Below are 12,871 nucleotides of genomic sequence, written 5' to 3' on the forward strand. Positions count from 1 at the left end.
CATTTTGGGGGCAAAAAAAAAAAATAAGACAGTGTCTTTTATTTTCGGGGAAACACTGTAACAGGAATTCTACTCGCCTCACCTGCAGTCTGTGACCGCTGACCTCTCCGAGACAGGGCTGTGGGGTCGGTAGATTTGTACGAACTCCTGCTTCAGAATAAAAATATTAAAGGACCGCTCCAGCAAAAACAGATTCTTCCATCACCGCACTCCTCACCTGATTTTATTTAGTTTTTCTTTTTTATTGGCCAAGTTGGAAAGACCGTTCATCTAATCATTGGCATATCTGCCTGAGATATAATGGCATGCTCAGTTTTGCAGCAAAACCATAACTTCTTCTAGGGCCGTGATTGTTTTGAACAAAGAGTGTATACTTATGGACCAGTTGCCTAATGAATGCAATTTTATCTTTTTTTTTTTTTTACTAGAGTGGCGCTTAAGGCCTCATGTCCACGGGGAAAATAATAATTAAAATCCGCAGCGGATCACCCGCGTGCGGATCCGCGCCCCATAGGAATGCATTGACCACCCGCGGGTAGCTAAATACCCGCGGATGGTCAATAAATGTGAATTAGAAAAATCATGGAGCATGAAAAAAAATGGACATGCTCCATTTAGGTGCGGATCACGCTCCGGATGGCCCCATTGATCTCTATGGGGTGCGGGAAATCCGCTGCGGGTGTTAAATGCCATTTATTTGGGTGCGTGAAATCTGCATGCGGATTACAAGTTTGGCTTCTTTTTCAGTGGCCTTGCATTTTTTTTCACGCGCAGATGCAAAAATGCCATCCGCGTGCATACACGCGTGAAAAAAAACGCATCCGCATGCAATAAAATACTATTTTAAGCTCATCCGCACTGCATCCGCGGCCCAAATCCGCGTTACAAATCCGGAGCAGATTTGATTTTCCCCGTGGACATGAGGCCTAAATATTCTAATCCCGATGCGATGTTACCAGTTTACTACATCAAATGTGTGTATTACTAATTATTATACATGGGCCATTTAGGAATGAGTTGCAGTTTGGAATAATAGGAGTCAGCGGTTTTGGCTTACCAACCCCATAGGCCTGACTCAAGACAATCAGTTGCATCAGCGGCTTCTTTTCCCACCCCCTCCTAAAGGAAATAAAGGAGTGGTTCCTATGGCTCCAGGGAAGCAACCAGGAAACATGGGAGAACATACAAACTCCTCATGGATGTTGCCCTTGGTCTGATTTGTCCTCAGGACCGCAGAGTTGCAGGGTAGTTATTGTGCCGTCTCATTGCAGGAATGTGCCTTCAAGTTTGAAGAACCTTTGGTTGGGTGTTGGTAATTCTGTAACTTTAGAAGATCCAAGTACTGTATGCACCCTTTACCTGCTAGCAGAGCTGCAAGCTGTGGGAAATGTACATTCCTAGCAGTATCGCAGCCTGTATCTGCTGCCTTCTATCTTGTTTGTCAGCTCCTAATCGGTGCTAATGACTTTCTCATGTATGGAAGTTATGTATTAAACATGAGATGTTGTTTCCTCTCCCCACACTGACACTTGGCAAGACTTGTAACTCGCTAATACTACTAGCTTCAGCACTCTGTATTGGTGTAGCAGGAGCAGGCTGGGTGCTCGGCTGTCAGATACAGCTGAGGACCTGCAGGAGAAGACCAGCGGTTTATACCCACTCCTGCCCTCCCTTTTGATGGCTGTATAGTGCTCAACAAGCGCTATGTAACGAATAGCGGCATTTCTTCTGTTGGACATGATTATATGATCGCTGACAACACCTGACATGGCAGATCTGCAGGGTTGTAGTATCTCAGATCAGCTCTGCCAGTGACTGTTGTTGCACTAGGGGGATGGTTGGCCTGTAACTGGGGCTCCTATGGATGCTACAGCGGAAAAGTGTGAAATAAGAAAAAATGACAGTAAAATGTCCCCAAGAGGTCTTATATGGTATCATACAAAATAAGTAAAAAAAATAAATAAAATAATTACAGCATAAAATATAAATATATTAAAGAAAACAACCCACCGCCTACACCAGCCTAAACGATTGCCATATCCGCCCTGTAATCCGAGACTATACAAATTATGTATCAAAACAAACTGAGGAACTTATTCCTGTACTTTAATTTATTGCATAAATATACTAATAAAACAAAAAACAAGACACTAATACATTAACCTCTTTGTGTCCACCATCTGTATATATAAGCCCTAATTGTTGATGTTTGCATAAATCCTCCACTTCAGTGACAAATCTCAGTGTATAGCATCTGCCAGGAAGGAGATTGGGCCGGCACTTTGTCAGTTCATGCAGTGATGGGGAGATGTAATGATCAGCTCTGGTGGACAAAGTGAGCCGAGTTACCAGCTAACGACAGGATGCCAAAAACTAACACTAGGGACGTACAGTAATGAGTTAATTGGAGTACACATATTTGGAGTGTGGAAAGATTATTTTTTCATAAATCTATAATCTGTCCCAAAGAGGTTGTTTATGGCAGATTGCTTATCCCTCGCCCTGTGCCAGTCACTGACTGAAATCTCATGGGTCAGGGCCGGAGAGCTACAGGAAGGGATATAGTAGTCTTCATTCCTATGTGTGCTGTACGAAAAAAAAGCCTTACAATTGACACAATTGGCAAAAAAAAGAAAATCGTAGTTTTATCTCCCTTCTGCTTTGCTGAGATTCATGCAAAAAAAACGGGTCAAAATACTCGTGACCCCCCCCCCCCCCCCCTCAATGAATATATTAGAGTGTAGTTTTTAAAATGGGGTCATTTGTGGGGACCTATCATTCTGACACCTATAAGCCTTTGCAATCTTGGCGTGGTGTAGGAAAACAAAATGTTGATAATTAATGTACGTCTTCCTAAATGGTTAAAAAAAGAAAGTTTTTCAAATGTGCTTCCAGAATAAAGTAGACAGATGGAAATATATATTATAATTTTTACAGTATGTTTGCACATATTTGAAATACTAGAATTGAAAATGTGGAAAAAATAAAAATAACTTGAAAACTTCCCCCAATTTAGGCGCTTTTAATAAATATACTCAGATTCTATCAGACTATTTTTGACGTCTACTTGAAGTACAATGTTAGAATCACTTGGATATGCAAAACCTTTACAGAGTTATTCTAGTCTAAAGTGACATGTCAGATTTCCAAAATTTGGCTTGGTCACTGAAGCGCAAACAGGCTTGGTCACTAAGGGGTTAATAAGACCTGGACATCTTACGTCCCTTATTGTAGTCAGTAGTTTGGATTTTCCGGCTCTGCTGGACAGGTTGTTCTTAAGTTAATGTTTTACATGTCTGTGTGCACACACCTCTCAGGTAATTTGCTCTGATCCTGTTCCGGGAGAAACACCGTAGCTTTACGAGACCATATAATACACTCCTCGTATAAGGAATGACTGGCAGTTTTAGTATTACAGCTTTCCCTGTAATCTTATATAAAGAGGAGCGGTCACGTCTACTCATCTGTGGGGCCTAATACTTGTATTTACAGCCATGTCCCCATTGGCTCCAAAGCTGGTTGTTTTTGTTCATTCTTTTCCCCTTGTTCCTACCCAACTCCCGTTCTCCTGCATCGGCTCCATTTACTTACGGACTCAACACTAGTATTCTGTCAAGGGGGCCGTCTCTGTCACTCAATGTTAAGTCATGTCGGCTGACTCTGCATCCTATCAAACTGCAAATCTAGAAGAGAAATTTGAGGGTCAGCAGATCACTTTGGGATTTTTCCATATGAACCCCACCCCCCCCACCCAGTGTGAACGGGGCTCAAGCATGTGTACATCTGCACCATTCCAGGCGTATGCATTACGTGTGCATCACAGGTGAAATGAGAACTTGGCTTAAAACTGCATTCTTGACAATGGCTGTTAATTGGCATACACATTACGGAAATGTTGGCAATGTCATGAAATTCGGAGAGCTCTGCCAACATTTCTCCAAGGCCAGTGATGAGTGTAAAATAAAACCCTTCCTTTGCTGCGCCTGCAAAAAAAAAAAATTTTTTTCTTCATTTGTGCCGTTCCGCATGAAGTCTGTCAGATGTTTTAATTTTTTTTTCACTTCAGTACGTCATCAATTTTTCACATCTGCAAAGAGGAAAAAAAACTTTTTTAGTAATGGTTTGATGCAAAAAGCTTTGCACACAGAACAAGTGTGTTTTTTCTTTTCTTGTACCTTCCTTGACTTGAATAGGCTAGTCTCGTCCACAAATGGCATCAGAATGGTACATGCCATGAGTTGTGTGTTTTTTTGTTTTTTTTCTTACGATCTGTGTTTCCCGAAAAAAGCTGATGTGTGCCTTGCCACCTTGACTATTATAGGGCCGTGTGCTGCCTGAGTCTCGTCTACTGTGCGGACTGAATATGAACTTGTGTGCCCATAGCCTATTATAAAGAAAGTGCTGGTCTTTGTGCGGACCAGCCTAACTATCCTTCAGCAGGGATTTCATCACGTCTGATCTTTAGTTGCACGGAGATCAGGAGGCATTTTTTTGTTTAACTTTTTGAATGTGTTTCCTTATATATGATGCAAAAACTTTTAATATTTTTTGTTCTCAGGCTCAGCTCGTGGACCTGAAATCAGAGCTGACAGAGACTCAAGCAGAGAAAGCCGTTTTGGAGAAAGAGGTCCACGACCAGCTGCTGCAGCTCCATGCTGTCCAACTACAATTACACTCTAAGACAGGCCAAAATGTGGACTCTGGGGCAATCAAAGCCAAACTAGTAAGTGCAAGCTGTATTGTATTGTCACGTTCAGAAGTAAACGCTGTCACAGTATTCATTCTGTTAGTCCCCGGGGGTCTGACCCCATGATTGTCCTTTTATGGCCTAACCTAAAAATTGAAGAAGATCCGCAGCAGACAAAGAGATGATGTAAAAAAGTATTCTTTTTATTCCAATTCCATAAAAATAGATGGTACAGGCAGCGACGTTTCGACCATTACTGGTCTTTATCAAGCATGCTTGATAATGGTCGAAACGTCGCTGCCTGTATCATCTATTTTTATGGAATTGGAATAAAAAGAATACTTTTTTACATCATCTCTTTGCCTGCTGCGGATCTTCTTCAATTTTCAAGTTTGCAATATATAAAGGTTGGTCCACCTTTACTGATCGGCTGTGCAGAGATTTCTTCCCCATGTTTGGGTATTGAGAGCGGTGCTGCGGGATCTTTCTTTACATTTTATGGCCTATCCTAAAGATCAGCCATGAGTTGAAAGTTTTAGACAACCCCTTTTAATCACAGGGCAATTTTCTATTCCAGCATTTGAAGTAAGGCCAAAGTGCAGGTGGTAATGAAGGCATGAGTTGGAGTTATTTGATTTTACATTCTGTTCCATATTTCTCTTATGAATCCTCTGCTATATAACAGTACTGTTCTAACCACGTGTCTCTCTTCTTGCTCTAAGTCTGTCCCTAGTATGGAAGTACTGGTGAGTATTGCATGGTTCTGTCGCTCACTGTGGTTCTGTAGAATTGCTAACGGTTCTTCACCATTTCTGTATTTTGGAGAAACTGGAAAAGCCTTTTAAAGGCCCTTTCAGATAACGCTGTGATGGGGCAGTACAACCACTGCAGACAAAAGTACAGTAAAATAAGCAGTTTAATGCATGCAGATTCTGTAATATGTTACTGAGGGCAGCCGAGAAAAAACCCACTATTGTGAAAGAGTATCTTTAAATGTAGTGCGTTGAGAAGATGGCTTATAATCTATGTGTTATATTACACATGTTGGTTTCATGCTATATTGCTCTTATGCGCAGTTCCTCTTTAGCTAAGCGGATTTGCAGGTACCGGCTGATGTACCCTCCCTCATTGTCATTAACCCCTTAATGACGCGGCCATTTTTCTGTTTCCATTTTCGTTTTTTCCTCCCCCCTTTAAAAAAATCGTAACTCCTTTATTTATCCATCGACGTCGCTGTATGAGGGCTTGTTTTTTGCGGGACGAGTTGTATTTTTCAATAGTGCTATTTAATGTGTCATATAATGTACTGAAAAACTTTAAAAAAATTCTAAGTGGAGTAAAATGGGAAAAAAAACAACATTTCGCCATCTTTTAGTGCGTCTTGTTTTTACGGCGCACAAACGGCAACAAAAACGACATGATAACTTTATTCTATGGGTCGGTACGATTACTAGGATACCAAACTTGTATAGTTTTTTTTTTCACTATACTCCTCTTTTTTTTTTTTTTTCAAAGACATTAAATTTTTTTCAATTATTTCCTGCGGTCATTTTGTGCGCACAATAACTTTTTTATTTTTGCGTCGACGTAGTTGAGCAAGGTCTCATTTTTTGCGGGATGTCCTGTAGTTTACGTTGGTACCATTTTGGAATACATACGACTTTTTGATCGCTTTTTGTTGCATTTTTTTCTGGGAGACAGGGTAACTAAAAAAGTGCATTTCTGGCGTTCTTTATATTTTTTTTTCGGACGATGTTCACCGTGCGGGAAAAATAATGCGCTACTTTGATAGTTCGGACGTTTACGGACGCGGCGATACCAAATACATATTTTTAATTTATTATTTAGATTTTTTAATAATAGATATGACAAAAGGGGGGTGATTTAAACTTTTACAACTTTTTTTTTTTTTTTCAATTAAAAAAAACTTTATTGATTGTTTTTTTTACATTACTCTGAAGTCCGCCTGGGGGACTTTAAGATGCGATGCTTTGATCGCTCCTGCAGTAATGCTATAGCATTACGTCATACTGCTTTTTGACAGGCAGTCTATCAAGCCACCCTGTGTGGATGGCTTCATAGGCAGTCTGTTAAGGCAGGCCTGGGGCCTTTCATTAGGCCCCCGGCTGCCATGACACCTGCACGGCTCCCCCATCTCACCGCGGAATTGGTAAGACACCTGCACGGCTCTCACATCTCAGAATTGACAGCGGCATTTAAATGGTTAATAGCCGCGATCGGCCGCGCGGCTGCTCGCGGCTATTGCCCGCGGGTGTCAGCTGTTATAAACAGCTGATGCCCACACTGTATGAAGAGAGGTTGCATCGCAACCTCTTTTCATACATACCCCGCGGCCACAGGACGTACCGGTACGTCCTTGGTCGTTAAGGGGTTAAGGTAGCCTCCACAGGGTTTTCTTGTCTATGTAAAGGATATATAAAATGTTTGTTGGAAGTGATTGCAGCAGCCAGAGTTTAATGTTTTTGTTTTTTTTTTGTTTTTTTTTTCTCTTTTGTGTTTTACGTTGCATCCTATTTTTTGTTGCAGCATGTGCAGCCTTATTGGTTTTTTACCTTTTGCATTATCCTTTCAGAAAATGATGGTAAACCCATAAACATGGGGACAGAATATTTGGTTGCCAGTTTTTGAGAAGCTAATATAAAAACATTTCCCCAAAAATGAATTTATGTGTACGGTTTCTGCCCTCCAGGGTGCGATATGCGCTACTCATCTAGCCTTGTTCTACATTTAAGGCTGCCTGTCCACGGGCGAGTTTGAATTGTGTTTCCTGCGGGGAACGCAGTGAAAGCTCTCCATAGCGTTGCTGTCCACGAGTGGAGAATCATTGTGATTCTCCGCTCGCGGCCGGCAATCGCAGCATGCTGCAATTTGCCGCGATTTTCCACGGTCCGGCAGAGATCTGTCTGCCGGCTCCTGCTCCCGGGTGGTGGCTCCCGCGGCGGAGATCCGCCACAGGATACCGCAACGCCCGTGGGCAGGCAGCCTAGCAGTTGCAATAATTTCTAGACATTTTAGCTTTGCTATAGTCACAACTGAAGCTAATCCATGATTGTTGTGCCATTTTTCTATTAACAGATGTGAAATGTTCTTGGCATGTTAACTTCTATCTGACTAAAATCCTTTACGGGCATGTCCTCACGTGACGAGTTCACTGCGGAATATCCCCAGCAGCAAAAACCATACCAAATGGTGCACTTTCTGCATCCGCTCTCATTGCTGACATATTGCAGATTAGTGCAAAGTACAGATTCCTCAGCATGTTACAGGTCTAAAATCCATTCAATGTGTCAGTTTCTGTGTAGATTTCCAGCAGGTTTTTCTCAGCAGTGTGTGAAGGAGATTTGTGTAAATGTCATTCACTTTACTGTTACTGCAAATCCTATAGAAATTCACAACGGATCCACTTTCAGTATTGCGTATGACTGCGGCGGCTCGCCATCGGTCATGCGCAGTAGTTGTTTGTTTGTTTTTTTCCTACTATTTGCATTTCCCACACCGCCACTTAGCGATGACGCACAATGTTAATTATGTTTGGGCTACAGGTCGTCCGTCTGGAATCCGCGGCAAAATAGAGCATGCTGCTTTTTTTTGTTTGTTTTTTTTTGTGAGCGAAAAAGTGATTTAACACGCTTTTCAATGCCTGCGTTTTGCTGCAGATGCTCTGTGGATTCAGCTACTATGACTTGAATCTCTGCTAAGAAGACCTGCAGAGTAGACTCTGTTCTGCTCTGCTTCTTATACCTTCTGCCTTCATAGTAGATCACTTAGGAAAGAAAGCTCCTGAAAAGTAGAGGCAGAAGAAATGACCTCCTTCATCCGGTTCAAAATGACTAATCGTCACACCACATAAGGAATATATTTTACTAGGGTTCCTTTCACTAGCCCAATCTCCATATATAGTATCTGTATATGCACAGTTTTATTGTGGCCACATTCCTTGTGTATATGCTTTTGATCACGCCTAAAGTTTTCCCTGTGGAGTAAATTTCCAAGGATAGGAAAACATTAGTTTACACTTGTGTTATTATAAATGATAGCAAGTGGTGCACAAATTAAAGTATTGGAGGTGTTGGGTTGCATTGTGCATAGGCTTCCACCATTCTCAAATATAACAATGATTATGTCATTTAGGAGGTTGTCTGCGTATAAAGTGCTTTTAGAATGGCTGGGCATGCTATAAAATAATAAAAGAATCAATTCTTTCCTCACCACCCCCAGGAAGCAGCAGAGCGGCTCCAGTGAGTCTCCCGCTGTCAGCATTGGCTAGAAGTCAAGCTGCAGCGTCGTGTTCTGAACTCCTGGCATCATGGCGCCCAGAATGTTGAGAACGGATGGTGATGCATTTGTCTCTGGTTGGCTGCAGCAGTCACCTGACTACCAGCCAAAGCTGACAGTGGGAGATTCACCGGAGCTGCTCTGCTGCTTCCTGGGGGAAGGAGATAGGCAAGTATCTATTATTTATTTTAGAGCATTGCGGGCCATTAGAGGAAAAATAATATATTCTTGGACAACCCCTTTTTTAGAGCTTTTCTACATAATACTAATGGCAGGATACCTCTGTAAGGTGCCATGCAGCAGATCCACTGGCAACTTGACCTCTTATTGCCAGTAAAGATTGGTGTTTCCCATTTTTTTCATCTCCGTATTTTATCATTTCTACTGTATGCTCCAAGTTTCATTCGTAGGGCCACCACTAGTCCAGGAGTTCTAGCATAATGAATGGAATCTAAGTCCAGCTTATAGAATTCCAAATAGATGTTTACTCCTAAGCTTGGCAAACTATTTATTTTTCTAATTCAATGTTCTTTTTTTGTGAGCAGTGTGTATTTTATAAATCTATGGGACTTTATAATTTCCCATATTCAATGTTGTTGATGTAGGAAAAAGAATTGGAAGCCAACAAAAAGGAAAAGGTGAAGGAAGCGCAGTTGGAAGCTGAAGTGAAGCTACTTCGTAAAGAAAACGAGGCTCTCCGTAGACACATTGCTGTTCTCCAGGCTGAAGTGTATGGAGCAAGGCTGGCTGCTAAATATTTAGATAAAGAGCTGGCTGGAAGGTAAAAGCTTTTACAGAATAATATGTCCGCTTTCTGTTCTGCTACAGATAAGAGTTCAAGAAATGTTAATCAAGTCTATTACTTTTTGCTCAAGGCTAGAATGGACCTCTCTGCTTGTTGGCTGAGGAAGTGCCTTTTTGTGACATGGTTTAAGTGGTTCCACATAAATAACATTCGTATTGTCAAGGGGTTCCTTGAAGTTCACCCTTTTTGCTTTTCCTTAACCCCTTCCTGCTCCAGGGCGGGAAGGGATACCGGCGTCCTGTATTGCCTGTGCCTATGATCGCTGTAACAAGCGATAAGGCATTGCAGGACAGACCTCCTCCAATGCCTTTTCATAGCGGAAAAAAACAACCTTTTTTGTGCCTTTTCCCTCATATTGGCATAAAAAAAAATTCAATCCCACATATCTGCTATAGTGATGTCCGTAACGACGCGTACAATAAGTTGACCACGCTTTTTATGCATGGCAAAAAGCTGAGGCAAAATGCAAATTTTTAACATTTTTGCCCCCCAAAAAACGCAATAAAAGTGATCAAAAAGTATGTAGTTTGCCCTATGTACCCCAAAATGGTACCAATTAAAACTACGGCTTGCCTCGCAAAAAATAAGCCCTCACAGAGCTCTGTCCATGGAAAAATAAAAAAGGTATAAGACTTTAAGGGTTTTTATTGCAGAAAAGTGGAAAACCTAAAAAAAAATAAGACTTTTAGTATTGTAATCGTACCAACTCACAGAAAAAACGTATTGTGTTATTTATGCTGCATGATTAACGCTGTAAAAATAATGGCAGAATTGACCTTTTTTTCTCTCCCTGCTATCATAGACAAAAATAATAAAAGTTTTACAATATAGTCTATGTACCCAAAAAATGGCACCAAAAACTACAGTTCGCCACGCAAAAAACAAGCCCTTATACGGCCGCGTTGACGGACAAAAAAAAAGTTATGGCTCTTAAAAAATGGAGATGAAAATCCGCCAAGAATCGTTGTGTCCTTAAACCTAAAATAGGCCATGTCATTAAGGGGTTAAGCATGTATAAAAAGACAAGAAATGTTAGCAGTGAAACACTGATTTTTAACCCCTTTTACAGATGGGCCATCAATATTAGATCAGCGGGGGTCCGCCACCATAAACTGAGCTGATTTCTGCAGTGCTCAGACTTGGTATTGCAGGCAAATAACTCATTAACTTCAATGGGGGCTTGGTCTGCAATATCAAACCTGGCCACTGCAGTGGGAATGGAGCTGTCTACCTCTTACAGAAATCAGCCCAATGCACAACCACCCAGGACGCCTGACTGTCAGAATTGACAGCAGCATTTGAAGAGTTAACAGCCACAATCGGTATGCACTCGAATCACAGCTATTGTGGGCAAATGTCAGCTGTTAGAGACAGCCAGTACCTGCTATGAATGGCACGGTATCTGCTTGAGGGCATACTTGATACTCTTTGCGTCCAGGGGTTAAGCTTTTCTGGCCTTTGTTCATATCTGACTTTAGGTCTCCCTTTCTTGTAAAGCCCAGTAACTTGGGTACTGATAGGTTTCCATTTTTCTTTCTGGTTAAAATCGTGTAAATAATTGCGCAATTCTGCTCATAAACAACAATGGAAGCCTGATGTGTAATATAACCAACCGATGACCTTTTCACTGAAATCATCTGTTAACCATTTTATTAACCTATTCATGTTCAGATGACGACACAACCGTGCAGAGACAAACAGATGCGATTAGAGCCTTAGCATTTCATTGACTTGTGTACGCCAATCATCCATAATGTTAAACCACCTGCCTAATATTGTGTAGGTCCCTTTGGTGCCATCAAACCGCTCTAACATGGCTTGATCTCCATGAGACCTCTGAGGGTATCGTGCAGTATCTGGCTCCAAGACATTGGCAGCAGATCCTGCGAGTCCAGTGAGTTGTGAGATAGAGCCTCCATAGATCGGATCTGTTCTTCCAGCACATCTTCAGATGCTTAATTGAGATCTGCAGAATTTAGAGGGCAAAATTCTGCAGATCTCAAACCATTCTTGAACAATTTTGCTAGGTGCATTATTCTGCCAAACCAGGTCGCTGTCATTAGAGAATATCGCTGCCATGAAGTGCTGTACTTCAACAATGTGTAGGTAGGTGGTACAAGTTAAAGTAACCTCCACATGAATGCCAGGCTTCTCAGTATTACACTGCCTACCACAGCTTGCCTTCTTCCCATAGTGCAGTCTGGTGCCATCTCTTTCCCAGGTAAGTAATGCACACTCACCTGATCATCCATTTCATGTAGGAAATAAATAGTGATTAATCAGACCGGGCCACCTTCTTCCGTTGCTCCATTGTCCTATTCTGATGGCCACACGCCTATTATGGGCATTTTCAGTGATGGACAGGGGTCAGTATGGGCTCCATGCACATCGCACATCATTAAAGGGGTTGTCCCGCGAAAGCAGGTGGGGTTATACACTTCTGTATGGCCATATTAATGCACTTTGTAATATACATCGTGCATTAAATATGAGCCAAACAGAAGTTATTCACTTACCTGCTCCGTTGCTAGCGTCCTCGTCTCCATGGTGCCGTCTAATTTCAGCGTCTAATCTCCCGATTAGACGCGCTTGCGCAATCCGGTCTTCTCCCTTCTGAATGGGGCCGCTCGTGCCGGAGAGCTGCTCCTCGTAGCTCCGCCCCGTCACGTGTGCCGATTCCAGCCAATCAGGAGGCTGGAATCGGCAATGGAACGCACAGAGCCCACGGTGCACCATGGGAGAAGACCTGCGGTCCACCGTGGGTGAAGATCCCGGCAGCCATCTTAGCAAGGTAAGTAAGAAGTCGCCGCAGCGCGGGGATTCGGGTAAGTACTATCCGTTTTTGTTTTTTGTTTTTTTTTACCCCTGCATCGGGTTTGTCTCGCGCCGAACGGGGGGCCTATTGAAAAAAAAAAAACCCCGTTTCGGCGCGGGACAACCCCTTTAAGCCTTGAGAAACACTAACTCAGTTGATGGTTCACTGGTTAACCTTCCTTAGACCTCTTTTGCTAGATACGATCTGGTGAGTACCAGCAACACCTGCTGTTCTGGAGATACGCTTGTCCATTTTTCCTGCTTCCAAC

At 42.2% G+C, this 12,871-nt stretch overlaps 1 protein-coding gene across 4 annotated transcripts in view; it reads left to right on the top strand.

Moving 5' to 3' along the window:
* GOPC (golgi associated PDZ and coiled-coil motif containing) overlaps positions 1–12,871 on the top strand; it is a 28,715-nt gene that overhangs the window by 4,312 nt on the left and 11,532 nt on the right. For 2 of the 4 annotated variants that reach the window (XM_066605926.1, XM_066605932.1), the window contains exons 2-4: positions 4,559–4,723; positions 5,410–5,433; positions 9,589–9,764. In XM_066605926.1, coding sequence (XP_066462023.1) covers positions 4,559–4,723; positions 5,410–5,433; positions 9,589–9,764 — 365 coding nt within the window. The remainder of the gene's footprint in view (positions 1–4,558; positions 4,724–5,409; positions 5,434–9,588; positions 9,765–12,871) is intronic. The other 2 variants (XM_066605939.1, XM_066605946.1) reach the window with 1 other exon arrangement.

This window comes from Eleutherodactylus coqui, chromosome 1 (assembly GCF_035609145.1).
Source record: "Eleutherodactylus coqui strain aEleCoq1 chromosome 1, aEleCoq1.hap1, whole genome shotgun sequence".
Lineage (NCBI taxonomy): Eukaryota > Metazoa > Chordata > Amphibia > Anura > Eleutherodactylidae > Eleutherodactylus > Eleutherodactylus coqui.